Source organism: Cyprinus carpio, unplaced genomic scaffold (genome assembly GCF_018340385.1).
Source record: "Cyprinus carpio isolate SPL01 unplaced genomic scaffold, ASM1834038v1 S000006731, whole genome shotgun sequence".
Taxonomy (NCBI): Eukaryota; Metazoa; Chordata; class Actinopteri; order Cypriniformes; family Cyprinidae; genus Cyprinus; species Cyprinus carpio.
Window position 1 is genome coordinate 648605 of NW_024879334.1, and position 27670 is coordinate 676274.

At 34.8% G+C, this 27670-nt stretch overlaps 1 protein-coding gene across 2 annotated transcripts in view; it reads left to right on the plus strand.

The window, feature by feature from the left end:
* Positions 1-25699, plus strand: part of LOC122144591 (carbohydrate sulfotransferase 8-like) — a 39836-nt gene extending 14137 nt beyond the window's left edge. Inside the window, exons 2-3 of one of the 2 annotated variants that reach the window (XM_042755622.1) lie at positions 22726-22760; positions 24212-25699. In XM_042755622.1, the coding sequence (XP_042611556.1) occupies positions 24284-25288 (1005 nt within the window). In that variant the 5' untranslated portion in view covers positions 22726-22760; positions 24212-24283 and the 3' untranslated portion in view covers positions 25289-25699. Of the gene's footprint in view, positions 1-22725; positions 22761-24138 lie in introns of those variants that run through there. The other variant, XM_042755621.1, reaches the window with a different exon arrangement.
* The last annotated feature ends 1971 nt before the right edge of the window (positions 25700-27670 follow it).

Consider the following 27670-nt stretch of genomic DNA (forward strand, 5'->3'; position numbering starts at 1 on the left):
TTTTCAGTTCAGATCAGGGCTATTATGTTAACTAAAACTAAAACGTTCTTGCTACTTTGTTCTGTTCAAATGCTTTTATCTCACTGTTTTTTTACGCACTGCAACTTTGTCCTCACACACACTTTTACCAGATATGTGCTACACCCCTGAGGGAAAAAAAGACTAATGTTTTCTCAGAGCGTAAGTTTATATCTCGCAACTCAGCCCTCATAACTCCGTGCAGTGTCAAACTTATAAAGAATAAAAGTCCTGAAACTCACTTTATTTTCATTATGTAGTTGTGCCTACAGAAATTCAAATACATGTTATCTAAGGACAGCTGGTAATACTAATAATAATAATGACACAATAATAATAAACTTAGTTTTTTCACTGTTAGCTGCTGGAAAACATTTTCATTTTCACCAACTTTATATGTACTAAAATAAGTAAAACTAAAACTGACATGAAATGACTAAAAATGAAATTAAACTTATTTTTTAAAAACACATAAAAACAACAAAATTACAAAAAAAATTAAAGCAGAAAGTATAAAAATAAATTCTAATTATTATATAAACTGTAATAGTATCTCAAACAAACTAAGATATCACACACACACACACACACATACACTACCATTTAAAAGGTTTTTTTTAATACTTAAAAAGTATTCAAGAAAAAAAAAAGCATTGATATCGGCAAGGATGAATTTAATTGGTTAAAAATGAAAAGATGTTACACAATTCTTCTATTTCAAATAAATGCTGTTTTGAATCCTGAAAAATAAAATGTATCACAGTTTTCACAAAAATATTGTGCGGCCCAACTGTTTCCAACATTGATAATAATCAGAAATGTTTCTCGAGCAGCAAATCAGCATATTAGAATGATTTCTGAAGATCATGTGACACTGAAGACTGGAGTAATGATGCTGAAAATACAGCTGCGCATCACAGGAATAAATTACATTTGAAGAGTGATTTAGTTATTTGAAAGTATAATAATATCTTACAATATTTTATATAGATTTTACTATATTATTAGTCAAATAAATGCAGCGTGTAATTAAATGTTGCTATTTTGTAATGTATTCTCCATTGCTAAAAGCCCTACAGCACGACCTTTATTGTCAAAGTTGGGAAATTAACATCCTCCTTCAATTTCTCACAAATGTCACTTCTTGACTAATTTCAGACAGCAGTTGCTCATTCCGATCGGTTAGAAACAGATGCTAAGCTGTGTGTGTTTCATTAGCATCATAGAGCCATACCCCCGAGGACCCGAATCCGTACGGCTGCCAAACTCTCTCCATTTCATAACCTTGCCATACAAGTTGAGAAGATGTAATCCGTGGGATTCAGGTTGTAATGAAGGAAATGTCTCCTGCCAAACACTCCGTATCCCTGAGATATCAGCATCTGAGCGCCACATTGCTGCTCCTCGGATCATTTACCGAGGACCGCTTCAATTGACTGTCACTCGCTGGAAAAGAGCTGTAACCTGCTAATAAAGTGACAAGAGGTGTGGGTTTTTGCCAGAACGGTTCTCCACCCGTCAGCAAGCACTTGATTGGCCTCGGGATGCCTGGAGCACCTCCTGCGTCCTGGCTGCCCGACTTTAACAAGACATCTTTGCACAACACTAAAGCGGTAGTTAAGATGTTTGTAAAAGAACAGCTTAAGAAAATATAATTTCAAAAATATTTTAGAAAACCGTTCTTAAGGAGCAAGAAAATGCAACACCGAATACAGTTTGACGTGAAGGGGCAGTGAATGCAATTATTGGGGACATTAAATAGTTTACATTGAAAAATAGCTACAAAGTATGAGTAAACTCATTGACCGATATAGTAAATAAATTATATATTTACATTATATTAGCAAAACATATTTTTTTTATATTTTAAAATATATATATATCCAGCGAATACAATATATTTTGGACAATATCTAAAAAATCCTTAAAAATTATTTAAAATATATTTAGATAAAGCTCTTTAAAAAATAATTCTAAAATTTTATATTTAGATAAATATAATTAATACAACTATTTAAGCAATACATATTTTTGGCTTAGCTTTTGTATATTTTGAAATGTATTTAATATGTGAATAATATATACTTTTTGAGGAATGCTATATATTGTGGATTACTATATAAAAATATTTTACAATGCAAATATAGCTAGAAATATCCTAAAATAGCTACAAAATATATGGAAAACATAAGCAGACTCATTGAAAATATATTTAATTAAATACGCGAAAATTTATCAGAGCATAGTGGATAAATATTTTGCCATATATGTGAATTTTAAATATATTTTAAAAATATATTTAAAAAAAAATGAAGTGAATCTACAATATTTTGTGTGGGCAATATATAAGTGTATTTATACTTGCAAATATGGCCAAAATAAAATTGACAAAAATGCGAGGAAACATAAATAAAACCAATTGAAAATTATATTTAAATAAATAGATTTAATTATCTTTATTACCCGATATATATTTCATGCACTACTTGCTGGATATTTTGAAATATATTTAAAACTATCCCCCAGAAAAACATATCTGATTTTTTGCTGTATGGGTTTACAACATGAGAGTGAGTAAATAATGTAGCTTACACATCTGCCTCGTGGAAAAACACATCCAAAAACATCCAAAAAATGGCTTTTGTCTTACGGACAAATGTGAAGTAAATTGCTCTTGAGGGATTCAGTAAATCTGGCTCTTAGTTCCATGTCCTTGCTGTTTTTTTGGCAGCTCGCTGCCGTCAGGCCAGAGGGACACAGCCTGTCTGTGCCGCACATTGATGGGATGTCGGCAGGGGCCAAAGTCTCTGTGTATTCAAATAAACACTCTGCTTCCAGTTTGCAGATATTAAGCGGTCTGACCGGCCATGTAAAGTGACCAACCAGTTTCTTTTAGGGTTGTTATTCAAAATGCATCATAATAGACCAGAAATAATGTACAGTGCATGACAGTTTGCTCTCTGTACAAAGAGAAAAGAGTTGAAATGTGTTTGTGTAGATCCTGGTTATTATTGTTATCTAAAACTGAAACCAATAAATAAATAAATAAATAAATAAACATTTGCATTACTTGAAATAAAATAAATATTAACTGAAACTGAAAAACCAAAAAAAGGCAAAAGTGTCCATGTTTCTCATTTTAATTTAGTTTAAGTTGAATGTACTAAAATAACCGAAAATAAATAAATTATATAGATATATTTTTAAAACTAAAACAGATGACAAAAACACAAAACTTTAGCAAAAAAAAGTAAAAGAGAAAATAAAATATAAAAATTACTTTAAAATATTAACCAAAATTATAACAGTATTTCAAAACAATACAAAAAAACATTTTCATTACTTGAAATGAAATAGATATTAACTGAAACTGAAAATAAAATATTAAAAAAACGTACATTACAGTACGTAGTTGCCAAGGCAACAGTTCTCATTTTTGTTTAGTAGTTAAAGTACTAAACTAAATACAGCTAAATAAACAATTCAATTAAATGCGATAATATTAACTAAAACTAAACAAGCTAAACAAAAATGACAAAAATACACAACAAATCACTAGAACTTTGACTAAAATAAAAGTCTCTGTGATAGCTGTTGTTAATGCTCATGCTGGTATTTACATTACTGATGCAAATCTAATGTGACTCAGGCCCAAAAATATGAGACCTACAGGATATGTGGATGAAAACAAACTCTAACAAAATTCAGACAAACTCATTCAATCAAATCAAACGTCAAAACAACCTAATAATGAAATTCCAGCAGGCCGCTTTCAGAAAAGCCTCACAAATGTTTCTCAAACGCACCCAGAGGAGCAGATGAGCGATTCAGCATTTCAGCAAATTAAAGAACTATTTACAGATGCAAATTCAATATCCGTCAATGTCTCCGAGAGGATTTTACAATATTATCATCAGCTGATGCTTTAAATGAGCCATGGGTGGGGATGGGGGATCGGCCTGATTATTCATGCAACATTTGGCAATAATGAGAAAGAGACTTTCCTCGATGCTCCTCAGCCATACTGGGGAGATTTCAAGCTCGGCGGTAGATCCATAAACCTGACTTGATATTAAATTATAAGGATATTAAAACTCCCTGGGGTAAAGCACGAGGCCGTCCGAAGGAGGGCTGGGAGATTTTAATAAGAGTAAAATATTATCTTGGACATTTGTAATAAAGGGAGAGTGCTGTACTTTCTTTCTGTTCTATATTCATTCATTTCAAGAATTTTATTACCGCTTGGCTACCCATTTACTGTGTTTTCCTCATTAGCTGTAGCTATGCCATCGTCAAGTCAGATATGCGCTGCGTGTCAGGAACCATTAGCCATCGGGTGTTGCATATGAATATCTGAACATTATAGAGACTATCATAACCACAGGTTCACTCTTTATATCTACTCTACATTTTGGGACAGATGTGCTTTAACTGTGACGAAAATAGTCACAGTGCAAAGAATCTTAAAGAAAATGAAGCCTAAGAATCAATGAACAAAAACAGAAAGATTTGTAGGCTCGCGAAACTAGTTTTGTTTGCTCATAAAACAATGTTGAGAATTGATTCATAAGGAATGACTCCAGTGAATCAATGACTCATTCATAACACAAAAATGACTCACATGTCACCATCTGCCAGCATAGCTACTGTACGCACGGTGCTTCCACCTGTAAACATGCATATTGCAATAACTGATAATAAGACTTGATTCAGTTGGAGGAATCCACTCCACTACACAGATAGATGACTCACTTGTCACCACCTCGCGACATAACTACTGTAACCTGCAGAAAGAGTCACTTCATGAATAGTGAATGGATATAAACGAATCTTTTGGCTGGAGAAACACCAAGCGTCTCTCTCTCATAAGCATTATTGTTTTACTCTATGTGAATTTGTAAACATGCACATTTTAATAAAAGGGTATTAAGGTTTGATCTGGTTCAAGAATGACATTGTTAGTTGAGATCGGCGAATCAATGACTCCACTCAGAGAACACAAAAGACCTACACTCACAGTATACAACTTGCAGAAAGAATCACTGAATGAGTGATGAACCTTTTTAACCTAAGCGCACTTGATATAACTGAGTCAATGAATCAATGGTTTGTTTAAAACACAAAAGACTCACACTCACGGTAATAAAATCAAAGAGAAAGTAAACTGGAATGATGAATGAATCTAAGTTAATCTTTTTGAATATATACTACTTGATATAACTAAATCAGTGAATCAATGAATCAACCAAAACACAAAAAAGACTTCATACACTCACAGTATGCTTAATATGCAGAAAAGATCACTGAAGAATTGAATCAATCTAAATGAATCTTTATAAAACTAAACAACTTGATATAACTGAGTCAATGAATCAATGACTCACTCAAAACACAAAAGACTCACACTCAATCTTATGTAACAGAAGAGTCACTGAATGAGTGAATTAATCTAAATGAACCTTTTGAAGTATAGCGACTTGATATAACTGAGTCAGTGATATTGTCTCATTCAAAAGACAAAGACTCACACAAATTGTATGTAACCTGCAAAAGATTCACTGAATAAGGTGGGTAATCTAAATGAACCTTTTGAATATAAACAACTTGAATATGACTAAGGACAATTAATTAATCGACTCACTCCAAAACCCAAAAGACTCAGTCATAGTATGTAACCTGCAGAAATTAATCACTGAATGAGTTAATTAATCTTAATGAATCTTTTTAACCTAAGCGACTTGATAGAAACTACCAGGTCAATTAATCAATGAGTTGTTCAAAACACAAAAAGACTCCACACTCACAGTATGTAACCTGCAGAAAGAGTCACTGAATGAGTGAGTGAATCAATCTAAATGAATCTTTTATAAAACTAAATGACTTGATATAACTGTCAGAAACAATGAATCAATGACTCACTCAAAACACAAAAGACTCACACTCACAGTATGTAACCACTAGAAAGAGTCACTGAATGAGTAAATCAATCTGAAATGAATCTTATAAAACTAAATGACTTATATAACCGTCCAATGAATCAATGACTCACTCAAACACACAAAGACTCACACCTAGTATATGCTTAACCTGCAAAAAGAGTCACTGAATGACTGAATGAATCTTAATGAATCTTTTTTAACCTAAACTTATTTGACAGTAAGCTGAGTCCAGTGAATCAATGAGTTTGTTGAAAACACAAAGACTCCACACTCACAGTATGTAAACCTGCAGAAAGAGTCACTGAACGAGGTGGAATTAATCCTAAATGAACCTTTTTTGAAACTAAACTGACTTGATGTAACTTAGTCCAATTAATTATTTGTCTCTATTCAAAACACAAAAAGACTCACACAAACTGTGTATGTAACCTGCAAAAAAGATTCACTGAATGGGTGAATTAAATCTAAATGAACCTTTTGAATACAAACAACTTGATATGACTGGAGACAAATGAATTAATGACTCACTAAAACACACAAAAGACTCACACTCACAGTATGTAACCTGCAGAAAGAGTCACTGAAAGAGGTAAATTAATCTAAATGAACCTTTTTTTGAATATAAATCCACTTGATATAGAAGCTGAGACAATTAATTAATGGAACTCAACTCAAAACCCAAAAAGACTCAGGTCATAGTATACTTAACCTGCAGAAAAAGTCACTGAATGAGTGAAGTAATCTAAATGAATCTTTTTGAACTTGAGGGAATTTATCTAAAACAGCTCCAATATAGACTTGGACGCCAACTACTAATTTCGATTAACTCTATAGAGTTACAGGTCTATATACATCCTCCCATGAGACGCTGTTGGATTTATCTATTGATTACAAGACTCTTGCTCTGATTGATTCACCCTTGCTGTTACTAATGCAGGTACTTAGTCCCATTGGTTTTGTAATCCGGACACTATCATTCATCAGGTGCAAACAGAGGCTCCCCTGTCGCCTTCATGACTGATAACGCCAGTAAAAGATGGAGGCCGAGATTATCGTATGTGTCAAATCTAATGCTGTCGTGAGGATAAACCTGCCCGCGCTACAACACTGGTGTCTTTATCAGATGTGTGTGTGCTGTTCTGTGTGAGGGGGAAATAAATGAGGCGCGCGGCATGGACTTTGCTGAGGTGTGAGGAATTAGGCCCGAAATGAATCTGATTTGCAATAAATCCTCATCATCTGTTCCCAGATAAGCTTGGAACAAAAGAACCTGCCGGCTTGCTGGTGGCAAAATGTGCTCCGGTGACCCAAAGGAATAGCGATTGGTTTTTCTGCACATTTTTCCCCTGCTAAACGCGCGTTCCCCTGAAGCGCCAGGGTCACTGGGGACCAACAATCGCTGTAGGCAAAACCAGATAAACTACCATTGATCCGCTGCCTTCATCCTGACAGGAAAAATAAATTGATGTAATATGCATTTCTTGCTATCAAATTCTATTAAAATTGCCTCTTTGAGAAGCAGTATCAATTTTGGATGAGGCATCCTCGGCTAAATATAATTGGGTTCTCACCGATTGATTGGGAAAAGCTGAGCTGGTTTTATGGCTAATGGCTATGTAATTTCATGCTGAGGTGTGCTTTTTGTAATCAAAATACTGCGTATGCTAATGATTTTAGTTTTTTTGTTTTTTCTGGAAAGCTTCAATGCAATGATAAGATGAAAATATCCCTGCATCAGCAAAGTGCATTTTGGTTTGGAAATAATTCAATAATTTCCATGTCCTATTTCCTATAACGAAGCCAGCATCATTATTTATTTTTTTTTACTTCATGGCTTTTTTAAGTGTATTTAGGTGAGGGCGGAAATCAAAGCGTATATCTTTGTTTTTGTCTGTAGAGAATTGAATCCGTTCTAATATCTGAGCGCTAACAATCACATTTAATGCATTAAACACCAAATAGCACATTTTGTTTATTCCTCTGTGTGTGGAAATATTTAGAGTATTAATGATCAAATGCTTCATTATAAATGCAAGCAGGTTACAGTCGAATGAAGAAGATGGTGGGAGAGAAAATAGCACAGGGGGGAAAGATGTTATTTTGTGAGGACTGGATGAAATATTAGATACTTTCTCTTCAAAAGATTACCTGTCTCATGACACAGACTCTGTAAAAATAGAGACAAGGGGCATTTTGTTAATGTTTCAGTCTTCTTCCCAAGAAAACTTTGAATCGATTGAGAATGGCCTTAATACCAGGCCTCTCTGCTCTCCTGCTTTACATGTAATCACAAACCTTAATCAGGTGATTGACAAATATCTAACATATACTACCTTCCACCTAGAAACTCTTTTCTATGACTTTGGAACGCGATGTACATTTGAAATACCAGTGGTCTGAATGAGTGTGTTGACCAATTTTATAATTATTATGTGCTTTGGTTTTTCTCTTCTCTAACAAACTTAATGCTAACAAAACGAAGAGCAAGAATATAATACAGAAAAAAAGAAAGTATTTAAAATCGAACAAAAAGACAAGACTGTGCACTTGACGGATGTAATGAGGGAAAGAACTGCACTCCCATAAAGCATTGCTAATGACAATCAGTTAAAAAACAATGGTGAAATATAAAACTAATCATTAAAAAGTTATTAATTGTATCTATATAAACTGTATATAAATCTCTTATTGCATAAAATGTACTTGATTACATATTTTTGATTAGTGGGAGATTTCTCGCAGAATCATAGGTAATGTAGTTTTTCACAAATTCAGCTGTGAAACCACATTATTTTACAAAAAGTTGAACAGATTCAAAACAGATGGCTTCAACAATGCGATACCATCTATTATTAACCTTGGAGCTCACAGCAGGTCTGTTTTTAATGGTTTATAAGTAATCAGTAAAAATAAATTACCCTGTGGACAAATGAAAGGAATTTCTTTTACTCCAATTTTTACTTCCGTGCTCTATAGTTTATTATTCTTGCATTGCAATTACAGGAAATGTAATTTAGTCGCACAAGTCTGTTTCCTCATCAAAAGGCTAAATGAGGAGTATTTTCTGGCAAGTGTTTTTCTTCAGTGAGCTCTTCAGAACTACTTTTCTGCAATCAGGTGTTGCATTTCTTAAACAATTAAGAAAGGAGATGAGCATTAGTAGGTATGTTTACATGCAATCATTTTTGTCAATTGCAATGAATCCAGTCCGATTTCACATTCTGAAAGTTCTGTTTATATGGACACTAAATTTCGATTCACATATTTGTTAGCATGTGCATTACGTGTGTATTACAAACAAAACCCAAACCAGTCGCCAAATTCAGAACCAAGAGAAAGTCAATAATGAGCAATAATGCAACCGCACATATAATTGTGTTTTGCCTTGCTGACATAAAAGTATTATCAGCCAGAAGACCTTTTTTAGCAAATATTTAATACATATTCAATATCATCCGCTGACCAGTTCATATTAAAAAGCATGACATAAAACATATGTAAATAGATACATTGTGCATTGCCTACTGTATATATGCACAAGGTATTTTTGAACCCGATTGAGAAAATAGTCTAATTTAAGCATTTACATGCATAATTTTTTTTCTTATTGATCAAATTATTTCGGGTCTATACCATACCTTTCAGTCTGAGCTCAACTGGATCGATTGAGGTGTTTCAGTGCATCAATCAGATTACAAGCAGATTATTTAGTTGTATGTAAGCGTATGCTACTGTCTTCCTTTCAGGTCAACTTCTATCAGTTTGAAGAGAATCTTACTGAGTTACCTGAATAATTTTAAGGAAGCCTCAAGCAGTATGATGCACTTGCAATGTGTTGTCTCAGAGGTTTCTCCTAAAATTCCTATAGAGAAATAAAAACAGATGAGACAACTGACACAGTAAGGCAGTTTAAGTCCTGCTCCATTATCGATTAAACCACAAGTGAGGGTTTGCTTTGTTGATGGAGGCATTATGGGGCCATTAAAGAGGCTTTTTAAGCTGCCCATGAAAGAGCACTGAGGTTTTATGAGCATGCATTTGTCTCCCAACTATACAAAGCAGCTCTCTGTCTTAAAAGTCATTGAGGTGGGATGCTAAGATCCGGCCCAGCAGAAGCTTCTCACCAGCACAGGAACAATGTCAGCAGCATTGGCTCATCGACATCCTGTAGAAACCCAGACATGCTCCTCTCTCTCAGCACACCTCTGGAAACCCAAAAGAGCTCTTACAAAGGCGTGGTGGCAGTGAGAATGATTGAGGTGACGGTGTAATTTTTTGAGAGACGGTTTCATTACCTCTTTGGAGTGATTTCTGCACCTTGAAATGAGTGAACGCCGCTGGTATTATGACTCCGGTTTCTACCTTGTAATGCGATTTAATATCAAGGATGTTTTAATTTCCCAAACTATGTGCTAATTGAAAAGCTTAAGCATGTACTGTAAATTATTCAGTGTTAACATTATTTATCATCTCATAATTTGATGTAGAGATACTTAGCAAAAACATCATTGAAATGTTGACATTCTAGAAGTAGCCCGAACATTATGGCAATTTGTTTAACATTGGATCTCTTTCATCCAAGTGGCCTATCAACTTCTGACTTGCCATATAGCGTTTAGGATGGGAATATGATATATATAGAGAGAGTCCTAGAACACGGAAGTTAACATTTGTGCATTTGTAAACTGCTTTTTGACTGAGTTGTTTGTTAAATGTCTGAAATAAGGTCTATTTTTCCAGAACACATCAGTAATGTCATCCCTGCAGCGCTCTGTTTATCATATGCTTTATTTCTGTTATGGCAGGATTTCTGCAAGCTTTATGAAGGTAAATTTAAGGTATTTTAAGAGCTTTAAGACCAATTAAAAAAGATTTAAGGAATAAATAACTTTTTTATGAGAAATGTATCAAAATTAAATGAATTTGTGATTAAAAAAAAGACATATCTGCATGGTCAAATCAACTTTTCAACAGTTTTCACACCCCATTGACACATATTTAAATTTTATTTTTATTTTTTTTAGATAAACTCACTCATTTTTTCACTAAATTTTTCAAAAACTTAATGTCTTCATTTTGCATCTCAAGTAAATTTATCTTGATTTAAGAATGTTTCGATTTTATTTATTGTTTCATTTTTGTAGTGCATGCAACATTTATTGCCATGATTGACTTTGTAAATTTAAGACTTTCTGCTCCAGTTTAAGATCTTTTTTTGCCTTAATTTGTATTTAAGGCATTTTTATGACATTGTATGGAATCTGTCTGTAGAAACAGTGACCCAGGGTTATCATAGTTAAAAGCACATTTTCATTACTTGAAATAAAATGCACATAAACTTTATTAACGTGATTTTAAAAAAGTATATAAAAACTTTATATCAGGAATTTGCCATTGCAACATTTCTCATTTTCATTTAGTTTAACTTGATGTACTAAAATAACTATAATAAGAAGAAAATATGCTTTAAAAAATAAAGTTTTATATTTAAAATTAAATAAAACTATGTTTTTTAACTGTAATTACAATGAAAATAAACAAACATTCAAATAATAAAATATTAATAATAATAATAAAAAAAACTAAAAGTATCTCAGTGAAACTTAAATAACACTGCTGTGATACACCTCCAACAAACCTCCAAAGAATAAATCTCTGCATTTGTAAACGGAGCATAAAACGAGACGCACCTCGGGCGGTTGGTACTATATGTGTGTTCTGTGTCTATAACCTCTTGATATTTATTGTTAATTGGATGCGTTTGTCGTGCACTCATCCCCTGCACTACAGCGATCACACGCTCTTCTGAAGCTCTGGGAAAACACAGCTGACCTTTTCCTCCTGCCCACCTGCTGGAAGCTCAACCAGAGACACTGCTCGTCTGGATGTTCTTCATGCATGGAATCACAATATCAGTACCTTGACTCCAGCCATAATTTCTAGTCCCATTGCTGTATAAGTAGGCGTTTAGTATGGGGTGCGTTGCAGATTTTGCTCCATGCATATTGTTTCCTTCATGTCATGTCGACAGGTCTGTATTTACGAGCACATATCATAATTATCATGCTCGTGTGCCCAAACTACATTCTTAGAATGATGAAATACATCAATCATAAAAGACAGATCCTTTGCTCTTCATTTTGTGCTTCCAAGTGCTAAACATTTTTTTAAGTAAATATGAAATTGCCCGGCGAGTCATTTATTCTGACCCAAATCACTTGAAAACACGTCACATCCCAATCTTCTGAACTTTTAAATATGAACTTCCCTGTAGGACTTGAAAGCAGCATACATGTCATAGACCTCTAAACCATTCACCTTAAGATTTCATGAATATCTAAAACACATCAAAATTCTTTTTTTGTTGTTGTTGTAGTCAAAAGGCTGATGAAAGAAAATGACTACATTTGGAATTGCACACTACCATACTGCTTGTACTATTTCTGCTGTATTTAATAATTATAACTTTCACAGTACGCAATTGCTCAGTATGTATTTGCCCAGTGATAATTTTACTATAATTATATATATATGCTGTATCAAAATGCTCTATCAACCATCTAAACCAAGTGTTGAATATGTGGGATTGAGGCTTGTTTCTGATATCATTAACTATCTGTTTCATGCAGCGGTATCTCTGAATGACATTCACACAAGTCCTGTTTGTCAATCATTTGATTGACAGCTCTTTTGACCTATAGCGTCCCTGCTGTGCCCTTTGGGGGCGGCGGCTTAGACAGGTGAGAAGGAGAGAAGATGCACAGCTGCTGCTGTGTCTGTTCGTGTGTGGGATGTTAATGAATCCAGTTAGGTTCAGATAGAAGTTCATATTATTCAGATATTCTTTCGGGGTGTGGGATTTAAATTTCCAGTTTTCCAGTTGTGAGTAACATTGTGTAGAGGTTACCATAACGTTCCTGGAAGTGTTCTCTTACCTTCTGCATTTAAATTCTCAGAATGTTGGTTTGTACTGTTTGGAATAGGTTTTGAGTATTTTTAAAATAACAGCGGTCTATGATATAAAGTAGTCGTGTCGTTATCGATGGTGATCGTCTCGTCATTATTACGAATTTTTAAGTTTTTAATTGATTATTAACAGTATTCTACAAACCCTCCAGAGTTCCCTCACCATTTGGTTGATACTGATCCAAGCTATACCATCCATATAATATTTGGGCATTAGACGTAGTGGTGCGGAAATATTACCAGGGTGTTCTTTTAATGTACGGTATTGACCACTAAAAGAAATCTTTATAAAATATTGAAAAATATGTTTTTTAAATTATTTTGAAATTATATTTCATAGTACAATGTCCTCATATATTATACGTGTCAATATTTATTTAAAGACTTTCAGAGTATAGGGTGATAAAGATATAACTAACAACATTATTTTTTTGTATTGCCATAAATTGCTTAATATATATATATATTATTTAATTTATTTAATTGAGTTTTATTTATTTATTTATTTATTTTAAAAACTTTCACTGATGAATTAACATTATTTTTGCAAGAGCTTTACTTTGTTAATATATATAGTAATGTTAATAAATGCTTTGAATGTTCCATGCTAAGTGGACTGTGTGTGATGATGAAGTGATGATGATGTGTGTGTGTGTGTGTGTGTGTGTGTGTGTGTGTGTGTGTGTGTGTGTGTGTCTCTCGTGTTGTGTGTGTGTGTGTGTGTGTGTGTGTTTGCTTTGAGATCCAGCACGCGGTGTCAGACTCACCAGCATCTGACTCTGTGGATTTGTGTCTATTGTTGCGGCGGTGGTGGGGCTGGCAGTTGCTGCTTTATCCAGAAGCAGCAACCACACTGCAACCTCCTCCTGATGACAGACTCCTCCTGACACCAGGCCTCTCTCTCGGTCTCTCTGACAGCATCTCTTTCTCTCACAGCTCCAGCAGCCTCCATTGAGACCTGCTTTCGCGCACCATCAAACCCGTCAGTGCTGAGGCACAGATACTCCTCTATACACACACTGCTGAGAGTCTTTCCATGGTACACACACACACACACACACACACACACACACACAGACATTACACATAGGGCGGTGGTCTATCTTCTACTCATCAGGGCTGTGTTGTTTGTTCAAAAAATACAGTGACGCTGTGTTTATTTGTTCAAAAATACAGTAAAACTTGTGAAATATTTTTACAATTTTGTGATTTTCTGTTTTATTTATTTTTTTTTTATTGTTTGATGTTATTTTAGGAATCATTACTCTAGTCTTGCTTAATATGCTGATTTGGTGTAACTTTTCTTATTATTATCAATGTTGAAAACAGTTGTGCTGCTTCATATATATATAGTTCATGTTGACTTTTGTGTGTGTGTGTGTGTGTGTGATGATGATGTGTGTGTGTGTGTGTGTGTGTGTGTGTGTGTGTGTGTGTGTGTGTGTGTGTGTGTGTGTGAAATTAATTTTGCAGTAGAATGTGTGTGTGTGTGTGTGTGTGTGTGTGTAGTGTGTGGATGTGTGTGTGTGTGTGTGTGCGTGGTGTGTGTGCGTGCGTGTGTGTGTGTGTGTGTGTGTGTGTGTGTGTGTGTGTGTGTGTGTGTGTGTGTTAGTGCTGTGAAGAAGCTCTGTCAGCACAGATGTGGGCATAGGCCCTAAGGTGTGCAGCACACACCCCCCATTTCCCCTAGATACACACACACACACAAGGTACACACACAAACACCTGAATGTCCCCTCCCAATGGCACACACACTACCCATGGAGTCCAGCTCACTTTTACCATGTGTCACGAAAAACAGACTTCATGTACGGCTGGGCAACATATGTTCTTTCTGTCTCTCTTTCTCTCACTCTCTCTCTCTCTCTGTGGCTCAGTGTCTGTTTTTCCCCCCAAAGGCTCTGTAAGCATTCATGTATCACTGGCTTTGGCAAACTGCTAAACACACAAACACACACACTGTCCCCTCAAACTCTCACACACACATGCATCTCACCTTCATGGTTTTTGTCTGTTTTTAAGTGTGACCATCTATCTATCTATCTATCTATCTATCTATCTATCTATCTATCTATCTATCTATCTGTCTATCTAGCAGAATATATGTGCAACATGGTGAATCTGTTGACCAAAAAAAAAAAATAAATAAAATAAAAACTGTGGATGGACAACAATAATAGGAAATAATAATATCATGCTATATTTCTGATTTGGTGTTGATAAAGTGGCACTTGAGGCATATTGTTGAGACCGTGGGTATACATAATACAAAAAATGCTGCTTTTTCTGAAGAACTAGTTAATAAAATTATTTGTGGAAGCACATAAAGGTTCAGACGATGGCGTCAGAGCCTTTTAAATGAGCTTTTGTCATACTGACACTTCCTGACTATGTAACAGATCGTATGAAGTGATCAGCGTGTTGCTTTTCTGCCGTTTGACTTTCTGTTTCTGTTATTATTGTTCTCTTTATCTCTGTGCAGAGCGGCACATCATACCGTCGTCTGACAGCACGCTTGTTGCTACGGGAAACCTCTCATTAAAACGTCTTGACGATCACAGATGATACAGTAAACATGACTGAGACTTAGAGAAAGACTCTAGAGTCTGGAAGATTCTGTAGCGTCACACCGTTTGCTTCTCTCCAGGACTTTCAGATGATTTTGTCTGACCCCCTCGGAGAAGAGCGCCGTCCGGACATGCAGAGGGAAATTCAGCAGATTCACAGAAGCTCTAAAAATTCTGGAGTGAAAATAGGAAATGGAAAAACGACAGGCTGTGTGTGAGATGGGATGCACACAGGGTTATAGATGGAAGAGGAATGGGATTTGATTGCTTGTGCATGAGAACAAAAAAAAAAAAATCAAATGGCTGAACTTCGTGATTTTTTTAAAAGTAGAATTGTTTATTTATGAATAAATTTATACATGCTTTCCTATGTTTTGCTTTTGCGCTAGAACTTATTTTGCTTAAAGTGATATTCCAAATTAAAGGAAATGTGTATGCATAATATTTACAATGCTGATTTTATTTTATTTTTTTAAGAAATGAATGCTTTTATTCGTCAAGGATGCATTTAATTGATCAAAAGTGACAGTAAATACATGTATAATGTTACAAAATGTTTCTCTGTCAAATATATACTGTTCTTTCAGTAACACTTTATTTTAAGGATCAAATTTTAGCTATTAATTAGTTGCTTATTAGCATGCATATTACTAGCATATTGGCTGTTTATTAGTACTTATAAAGCACTTATTCTGCATGATCATATTTTAGATCCCTTAATCCTAAGCCCTGTACCTAAACTTAACAACTACCTTACTAATTATTAATAAGCAGCAAATTAGGAGTTTGTTTAGGGAAAGCTTGAAAAGTGCATATTTGTTCCCTAATCTAAAGTGTTTACGAACTTTCTATTCTTCAAAGAATAATGGTAAAATAAGATGCATCACAGTTTCCTCAAATATATGAAGCAGCACAACTGTTTTCAACATTGATAATAATCAGAAATGTTTCTTGAGCAGCAAATCATCATATTTTCATGATTTCTGAAGATCATGTGACACTGAAGACTGGAGAAATTATGCTGAAAATTCAGTTGTGCATCACAGAAATAAATTAAATTTTTCAATATATTCACATAGAAAACACTTATTTTAAATAGTAATAATATTTCACATTTTTACTGTATTTTTGATCAAATAAATGCATCTTCAGTGAGCAGAAGAGACTTCTTTCAAAAACTTTTGACAGAAATGTACTCATTATTCATGCTGAAAAGTATAAGTATTTTGATTAGAATATCACATCATTTGCTTAACAAAATTCTAACATTAAATACTGTGAACAGTTCACTGTAGATAATTATTTTGTTAAAATAGTGCATCACTCACTTAGCAATTCCATTGTTTGCTTAGCATCATAATAAGGTCGAACTCTATTGCAGTCAGCTGTGATTCTCATGTGCTACATGTGGGTTGTTGCCTATGTAGAGTGTTGGAAATGAGTCACATATAGCATTCAGTGACAGTGCGGTGTGTTAGTAGCCTGTGCGGACAGCAGACACCGAAGCAGCTCACTAGGGTTTGGAACAAAGGATAGAAGTGACAGAATGAGAAGGTGTGATTATTCTAAAGGTTACACAGCCCTAAGTGATCAGAGCCAGTCAGACAGGGATCGTGTGCAGCAGTCGGCCGGTCACTATTGATCAAACACATTGTCATTACTTGCTGTAGGTCAGCCTTGTGCTATTTTTGCGAGGCTGTAATTTTTTCTCTGTTTTTATTCTCGTCACTTGCTCGAGTTGGTGTTTCAGCCCTCTGGGGGATGTGTAATGATACAGACAGGGAGATAAAGCTTCACCTGATGATGGTACTGAGGGGTTGCTTTGGTCGGGTCGCGTCGTACTCTGCGTGTGGTGCGCAGCTGGTCACCCGCTGTCATTAGCACTCTGAGATCAAAGGAACAATTCTGCTGTTCTAGAACATCACATCGCACGTTAAGCACAACCAATCCATGAGTTATAGGAGCCTAACATTTCAATATATATTGTACATATATAATATTTACTACATTTTTGTAACATTTAGTTGCCAAATTGCGTAATGTATGTATATATATATATATATATATATATATATATATAACATTTTTCAATATTTAATTTGTAAATATACTTAATATACAAAATATTAAATATTGCTTTTTATAAAAAGTAGATATTGCTTGCAATATTATATAAAAAATGTTTTTAACAAGTATTCAATATTTTGTAAGTTTATGTGGTAAATAACAATAAATAATAGTAAAAAAATATTATAACGAATATCATATACTGTTTTTAAAAATAATGTATATTTATAAATGATTATATGTTTATTTCATTTTTAATATTTCAAACAATATTTAATATTTTGTAAATATATATAATGTTTTAAATATATTTAAAATAATGCGTATATACTACTAAATAAGCTATTACAAATGCATTTTTTATTCTTATTATATTATTGTTTTATTTGTTTTAATATAATATTTTGTACATATAATATTATATAGATAGATAGATAGATAGATTATTAAATTATATATATGTTATTAAAACATTAATAAAATATATTACAATATTTGTTATATATGCAAAATATTAAATGTTGTTTAAAATACATAATGTTACTATTTTGTAAATGTATATTTACAGTATATTCAATATTGCTTAAAAATGTGTGTACATATACAGTATGTGTGTATGTGTGTATATTTAATCCTAGTTCTAGCATCCTGTTTGTTTCCTCAGTTCAATTTCGGTGCTAATCCAGGAATTTCATTTAAAGGCTTTCTCAGTGGCACTGGTAATGATACAGGCCTGCAGCACATACAGACACAGACAGACTGACAGCGCGGGCATGAAGCCCAGCATCACCAGAGGGCAGCTAACACAAAAAAAAGATTAGAAATGCTGCACACTCAGACTGTTTGTGTGTGTGTGTGTGTGTGTGTGAGAGAGAGAGAGAGAGAGAGAGAGAGAGCAGCCTGAATGAAATGAATGGAGGAGCCCACGGTGCTGGAGAGGGAAGATCTGCTGTAATATCACGTAGGCTCTGGGTGTTTTTGCCCAGAGATATTTATATTTAAAATAAAACTGAATACACAGTATAATAACAAAAGATGATTCAAAGCTATAAATAAATACAATATGATTATATAAATAAAACTACACAAATAAAACAACACAGGTTGGAGTTCAAGGATTACTCAAATTAATACTAAAAATTAAAATACATTGAAGCTAAATAAAAATATTGAAACAAGCTAAAATTATAAAAGAACAAAAAAATACTCAAATTACACTGAAAAAATGCCATAAATAGTGTTACAATTATGCAAACATTTCAAACAGCAATATACTATTGTCTCATTAAGTTGCATCTGAATAGAGTTCTCATCTTGGCTATACATATACATATCAAGTTTGTGTAAAAATTAAAAAATGCCATAATTTTAATTTTGTTGCATTTGTGGGATACAGTATCTCATGCATACATACATTTCGACATATATCCATAAAATCATCTAGGTATTTCAGACAGTTTTGCATATGCTGTACTAATCACAGTATTATTATTACTACTGAATATAGGAGAAATAGAATGCATTGTAGAGTTGTTTTATTAATTTGCTGTTTTATTTAATTTTGCTTGTTTTTATTATTTTATGCATTCATTCATTTTGTCAGCTTTGCTAAGATAAGCATCCACTGTGCTGTTGCTTGGATTGCAAGTGATCAAATGCATGATATTCAGATTAATGCGAAAAAGTATCGCGAATAAAAAATAGCAATGTGCTAAAAACAAAACCCACATCATGTGAAAGCATGAGTTCTGCACATGCAAAACGCTTCTCTCGAAACTAAGGCTTCTCTTTCTCGGTTATAATGTGTGTCAGCTGCAGCATCTGCTGCTACGAGGTTAAAATCTCTGCCCTTCAGTCAGAAGTTATGAAGATCTCGGGTGTAAATCAAGCGCATCATCCTTCCCAGCATGCATGTGGAATGACAAGATGTTTCTCAGCCCTCTCTCTCGTGTGTTTAAAGAGCAGCGTGTGTCAGGTGTCTGCAGCTGCTCTCTCTGTTGTTTCAGCGCGTCTACAGTCGTTTGAGGAGATCTCCTGCCGCAGTGTGCGCGTGAGGGGGTCGCGATAGGTCAAGAGCTCTTTTGCATTTTAATCAACTGCTTGCCAATTAACAGCTCTGTGTAAGTTTGTCTGCATGGTGTAATTTATTTAGCCCGTGGCTCACTTCTGACAGGAGCATTTGTTTACGGAACCCTTTTTTTTTCAACTTACAGCTGAAGTGTTTGTTTGCAAACAAGCTGCACTATTGCTGTACGATCGTACCGTATTAGTTCACAAACGTTCAAACCTGAAAACAACTTCCAGATCCATGTTTTTTCTCCAATCCCAAAACTCCCATTGTGTATTAGTTCACTAAATATTTGCGCACTACAAGATTGTTTAATGTTTTTAAATGAAGTCTCTTCTTCTCACAGAGGGTGCATTTATTTGGTCAAAAACACAGTAAAAACATTACAATTGTTTTTACTGTGTTACTACAAAAAAGAGCTGTTTTCTATGTGAATCTCTGTTAAACTGTAATTTATTTCTGTGATGCGCAGCTGAATTTTCAGCATCGTTACTCCAGTCTTCAGTGTCACATGATCTTCAGAAATCATTCTAATATGATGATTTGCTGCTCAAGAAACATTTCTGATTATTATCAATGTTGAAAACAGTTGTGCTGATGAATATATTTGTGGAAACTGGGATACACTACCATCCAAAAGTTTTTTGAAGTCAGTAGGGTCTTTTTTTAAAGAAATTTATACTTGTATTCAAAAAGGATGCATTAAATTAATCAAAAGTGACAGTCAAGACATTTATAATGGTGCAAAAGATTTTTATTTAAAATAAATGCTGTTCTTTTGAACTTTCTGTTCATCTGTGAACCCTGAAAAAATAAAATGTATCACAGTTTCTTTTATCTTACCCCATCAAAAATATAGTGTATTTGATTGATAATAATCAGAAATGTTTCTTGAGCAGCAAATCATCATATTAGAATGATTTCTGAAGATCACGTGACACTGAAGACTGGAGTAATGATGCTGAAAATTCAAATAAATGCAACCTTGTGAGAATTCAGACTTCTTTCAAAAACATTTAAAAAAAAAAAAATCTTAAACCCAACTTTTGACCGGTGGCATATATTTGATTGTCTTCTTTCTAGTAATATTCCTCAAATTTCATCTCCCTTATTCTGACTGCTAATGATATTAATAATCTGAATTCTTGCTGTAGCATATAAAGCTGTTTGCATGTGTTTTACGCTTTTAATGAAGCAGTATGACAGCGATCTTGGAGCTAGAGAGAACATCAACGCTTCAGGCAAAATCCCAGAAGTCTCTGCTCTCTGTCCGCTCCACACCGCTCACATCTGATGTCAAAACATTCGAGAACCAAGAATTAGAAGTGATGCTTCTCTGGAATACGTGTTAACAGTTGGACTAATGAAGAAGTAAACAAACGTTTTTATCATGAATATTCATAACCCTGATGAAAGATGGGTGACAGTGATGATCATAGCAACGTCTCTCAGCTGTAAACAAGAAGCCATAGGAACCTGTGTGGTGTTTTACACTGTTTATGATCATGCAAACATGTGATTTTGTTATCAAGGTGTATGTGTGCATGTACATCCATATGATGTAGGTCTGAAAAATCATGTGTTTCTTGCACATCTCACGTTTCAGTACAGTCAGATCTGAATATGTGAAGACTGTGTGGTTTTGCTTGTGCTGGTCCTGATGAATTCACTATGTGCACTATGTGTAACTTAAAGGTATAGTTCACCCAAAAATGAAACTCTGCTGAAAATGTCCTCACCGGAACCAGTTTGGAGAAATGTAGCATTACATCAGCGTTTCAGCAATGGATGCTCTGCAGTGAATGGGTGCCGTCAGAATGAGAGTCCAAACAGCTGATAAAAACATCACAAGTAATCCACAGCACTCCAGTCCAGCAGTTAACATCTGAAGAAGACAAAAGCTGTTTGTAAGAATAGAGGATAGAGGACTCTTATATTAGCGGGAAAACATTGAAAAAATATGGATCTGTTTCTTACGAACACGCATTTTTTGTCTTCTCCAGATGTTAACTGATGGACTGGAGTGCTGTGGATTATTGTGATGTTTTTATCAGCTGTTTGGACTCTCATTCTGACGGCACCCATTCACTGCAGAGCATCAATTACTGAGACACTTACGCAATGCTACATTTCTCCAAATCTGATGAAGAAACAAATTCATCTCGGATGACCTGAGGTTGAGTAAATCTTCAGAAAATTTTTATTTTGGGGTGAACTATTCCTTTAATTCAGCACTACAACTCTGGAAAGGTTTATTTTAATCATCAGTCTCTTCTTAGTCAAATAGCGCAGGATATTATGAAGCTAGAATACCTGCAAAATATTTCCCATTTTATGATCCAGACGGACATTAATACAATGTTTAAAAATGTGAAAGATAATATTTTTGTGTTCTTCAGGTTGCCATAAGTTGAACAGGTGTCTATCTCTACACAGTATATTGTATGCCATATAATTTGTGTGTGTGTGTGTGTGTGTGTGTGTGTGTGTGTGTGTGTGTGTGTGTGTGTGTGTGTGTGTGTGTGTACCTACTTAACCATATTTTGGGGACAAATTTGCACCCAAAGGTGAGCAAAACCTGACAAAATCACCAAAAACCTCTATTTGGGGACGTCCTCATTTGCAAAACTAGTATACAAATAAAGTAAACAAAGTTTTTTTGAAATTGTAAAAATGCAGAAAGTTTTCTGTGAGGGGTAGGGGTGGGTTTAGGCTTGTGTGTGTGTGTGAGTGCTTCTCAATTAAATGTTTGAAACAAGGTAACATGGTTATGCATGGAAAGCTGTAATTAGTGAATGTTTCTCATTCACTCTGTAATTACAGAATAAGCGCTTTGAAATGCTTGAGATTGTTTAAATGGAATGAGAAAGACGCAGCATGTGGCCTTTATGTGTGGTGTTGTGCACACACACACACACAATCCACACACACACGTACACTTAAGACATGTTTTGTTCTGAATGATCTTGAGATGCATTTTTAAGTTGAACTGTTTTGAAAGGTGATGCATGTCATTTTGAATATTCAGTTTTGCGTATCAAATATTTTTACTTTATTGCATTTGCACGCACAGCTAATCTGTCTTCTGTCTGTCTTTCAGGTGTGAAGTTCAGAGGAAGCACTCAGTCCAGGCAGGTGAGAAGATGCAGATGCTCTTATTTTGTTTGTATTGTTCACTGCTGTGTTATTCAGAAACACACGTGACAGTATCAAGCATCTTCTCCTGTCGTCTCTTCTCTCATGCCCTCATATTGTCCCTGGGGAAGGGGCAGATTGCTGGGCTGTAACCTGGCGTCACTAATCAAATGAACCCTGACTTCATAACGAACTAATCACCTCGTTAATACTGGATTTATGATTATTCATTTCATTGACTTTATTGCTGTGAGATTCCAAATGAGAAGTTAAATTGATATTTGCGATGTTTTGGAAATCAGGTGGCGTCGAGAATTAAGCAAAAATCCTCATCAGTGTGGTTAGAGATATTCAGAGAGAGAGTCACAGAGCAGATGAGCTGTAAGGAAATTTTATTCATCCGGAGGAGAACAGAGTGCACTGGTGGGCCAAACCATCTGATGGCTACAGAAGACACTGATGATTTTATCCTAAAATGCAAGCTATATATATATATATATATATAGGTTGTTTGTTTTTCTATTTTTTATATACAGTGCTCCTGTAGCTCAAGTGGTAGAGCATTGCGTTACCAAAGCGTAAGGTTAGGTTTATTGATTCCCCGGAACACATGATAGGTAAAAATTGATAGTCTGAATGCACTGCAGAATTAAACTTTGGATACTGGCGTCTGCTAAATGCATAAATTTAATTAAATTTAACTTAAAATATATGTTACATGCATTTAGGATTTTTATTATTTTGAATTTTAGGTTATTGATAGTAGTAGTAGCTGAAGTGTTATTGTTGCATATTTATTTAAGGCATCAACGATAATGTTATTAAAAGAATATATATATATATTCTTTTAATAAAAAGGGTTTGGAGCGACATGGGGGTAGTGATTAATGACAAAATTTATTTAATTTTACAGTAGATAACCACAATAACACAATTAAGTAACTAATTTTATATTTTTTCTTTATTTACAAATACTGAGAATTTGTGAGAAAATTAATTAAAAATGATGATAATTAATTACAAATTTCATTTTAAATAATTAATTAAAATTTTCTTTTTAGCAGATTGAAATATAACAGAATAAATATATTCCTCTATTGCATCAATATATATATATATATATATATATATATATATATATATATATATATATATATATTTATTTTATTTGTGTTTGTTATATATATGTATTTAAAATTATGATAATTAATAAAAAAAATGTTTAAAATTATTATTTCTTTTTTTTGAGTGAAATATATTAGAATAAATATATACCCCTCTTATAATGTCAATATTCATTTATTTAAAATTATGATCATTTAAAAAATATTTTCAAATAATTAATTTAAAATATATTTTTTCTTTATATGGAGTGAAATATAACAATACATATATTCCTCTTATAATGTCAGTATGCATCATTGGTTTGTCTTATGTGTGTGTGTTTGAAGGAGCAGTGTGCTCAGTTCAGTGACAGAGTCAACCAGCGGTCAGAGGAGGGCGACATCGACCCCATCTCACCGATGCAGCTTCCAGATTCCCAGTGGAAACGACAGGCCGCCACGCCGGGGTCCCGGGAGCACGACTCCAGCTCTCAACAGGTCACCAAACGCCACCGGAAACTATTAAAGACCAGCCCTGTGCTGCGACCCCACACGAACTCTTCACAGTCACCATCATCTTCATCAAGCTCGCGGCGTCTGTCTGACGTCCAGGAGTCCCGTCGACGGATCATACGGGAGGTCTGCGGGAAATATCGGAGTAATATATCACGGACGATAACGCCGCATCACGTCTCGCGGATTTATGTGGAGGACCGACATAAACTGCTGTACTGCGAGGTGCCTAAAGCAGGATGCTCCAATTGGAAAAGAGTCTTGATGGTTTTGGCCGGCGTCGCCAACTCTACGCGAGAAATCAATCACGTGGCTGTTCATTACGACAATCACCTGAAACGCCTGGACAGCTTCGACCATCAAGGCATCACGAAGCGCTTGGAGACGTACACCAAAGTCCTGTTCATCCGAGAGCCGATGGAGAGACTGGTGTCGGCCTTCAGGGACAAATTCGAGAGCCCCAATTCCTACTACCATCCCGTCTTCGGAAAGCCCATCATCTCCAAATACAGGGTGAATGCATCGCAGACGGCTCTGAAGACGGGAAGCGGCGTGACCTTTCGAGAGTTCATCCACTATCTTTTGGACGTGCATCGTCCCGTGGGAATGGACATCCATTGGGAAGCGGCCAACCAGCTCTGCAGCCCCTGCCATCTTCACTACGACTTCATCGGGAAAGTCGAGACCTTGGAAGAAGACGCCAACTTCCTTTTACGAAAGATCGGTGCGCCGGAGAACCTGGCGTACCCCTCGTTCAAAGACGGGAACCCCAAAGCGGCCAGAACGTCCACTCAGATCACACAGCATTATTTTTCCCTGCTGAACGCATCGTGGCGCCAGCGGGCGTATGACTTCTACTACATGGACTACTTGATGTTTAACTACTCCAAACCCTACAAAGACCTGTACTGACGCTTGTGCTTTAACCGCTGGTCACCCGTGTGCGCTGTCCGTCGTCTGATCAGTGCTTCAGAGACTCATTAGACTCTTAATCTCATCCTCTTTGGAGATTCAGCCGTCAATAACCCGGAGCACATCACTCATTTACATAAATGTTTCTTTATTTGCCTCTAAAAAGTGTCCTAACCAGGCGTGACTCGACAAGTTACCAGTGACTAACTCACTGACAGCATAAATTGAGTAACTCACAGCCAACTATCAAATGTTCTGTATACAGATACACTACCGTTAAGAGTTTGGGCTCAATAAGAATTTTTTTAAAGATTTTTAATTGATTTTTAAAAAGACATTTTTCAAATAAACGCTGTTCTTTTGACCATTCTGTTCATCAGGGAATCCTGAAAACAAAAGTGTATCACAAATATCTTCTTCTTGAGCAGCAAATCAGAATATTAGAATGATTTTTGAAGATCATGTGACACTGAAGACTGGAGTGTGATGCTGAAAATACAGCTTTGATCACAGGAATAAATTACACTTTAACAGATATTCATATAGAAAACGTTTATTTTAAATTATAATAATATTTCACAATTTCTACTGCATTTTTGATCACATAAATGTCATAACATTCAAAATTCTCACCAACCCCAAACTCTTGAATGGTAGTCTATGAGGTGGGATTTTGGACCAATGAGATGTCAGTGTGGGCGGGGCTACACTATCTAGTCACCAGATGATTGACAAAATATCTCAGTTTAGGACAGAAACTCAGATTAAGAAACTTGTTGCTTTGTTGTGTCATGCCCTGTACGTTACACCGGTCGAAAAACTGTATTTACACCATAACTGTAGAAAAGGGCAATGCTTGTGAGAGTTAAACGACCCTCTAATGTTACAGCTTTCATCTCTTACTAAAAATACCACGGTTTTATTATGTTAGCAAGGTACTCTTTGCAAAAAGTGCATGCAGTGAAGGTATCACACGGTAATACTATGGTATTTTGAAACATATCATGGTATACTATGGTATTTCAGGGTACTTCCAAGAATACCATGGTACTGCAATCGCACAGCACATGTATACAAAACCATGGTAGTGCCATGATACTTTATTGTAAATACTATAGTATGTGACTATAGATGGTAAAACAACACCACTATAAAGTATACAATATAAGTACTATAGTACATGAATCATGATCATTGAATACCATGGTATTTTTTGAAAGGTTTTCTCTCCTATTATATATATATATATGATGATCACTAACTTCCCTTTAGCAACACACTTTCGATCCTCCTCCACTAACTACACACTGATATTTTCAGATAAATCTATAATCTATCTAAGGTGTAAAAAGGCATTCAGAGGATTATATTTTTCTATGTATTTGGCCAAAGCGGCTTTAGATGTGATTGATGCTTTTGTGCAAATTCATCTCTGGTAATAGGCGATCTCATTTAGATCCTTATATGATGATGTTTATTAGACTGGGAAGATTCGTGATATTGATGATGATGGCGTGCGTGTGTGTGTGTGTGTGTTTCTAACACTACGCTGATGTCTTGTACGTGAGTTTATTTCCAAACACAGCACATTAAATGACTATAGAACTGAACAGATTTTATCTATCCAATGCAAAATACACAGTTTAAGAGCTATATATGATGAGCATAATATATTTTTATTTTATTTTATTTTATTAGAGATCACAGAGAGTAGATTTATGTCAAATGAAGAAGTAAGATCTGAATCAGCTTTATAACTGTGAGTGTTTCTGTTACCTGCATCCCTCACACTTCTTTAAGAATACGTTTATAAATATATACAGTATATATAAATATATAAAGATCTATATGATATCACACATACAGTAACTGGTGAATGTATAACTGTTGTTGGTGCAAAACTGTACAAATCCATATGATCTATACGCCCTTTGCCTTATTTGACACTGCCAGTGTTTCAGGAAGAGCTGCAGCCGCAGACTGAATAAACATTTTGTCTTTGGCCTCTTTTGTCTTTTTCATGTGTCTTGGCATAAATGTGTTTTTGTGAACAGTGGAGATCAGTCATATGAACCATTCTGCTCTACTGTAAGTGTTGCAAACCACGTCCAAACAAATCCGCGTTATTCATAAATAAATGCACAATATATATTTATATTGCATTTTTCTGTATCATATATCATATAATTGTATTATAAAAAATATATAGATTTTGATAAAAAGGGTACATGTTTTTGATGTCTTTTAAGATTAATTACTAAAAAAACAAAAAAAAATTATATATTCTAATATAAACAGGTAAATTCTATGTGTTTTGATGTCTTCTAAAATAAGTAGTATATTCGTGATCATTTTGTAATATCATATATATTTTAAGATAGG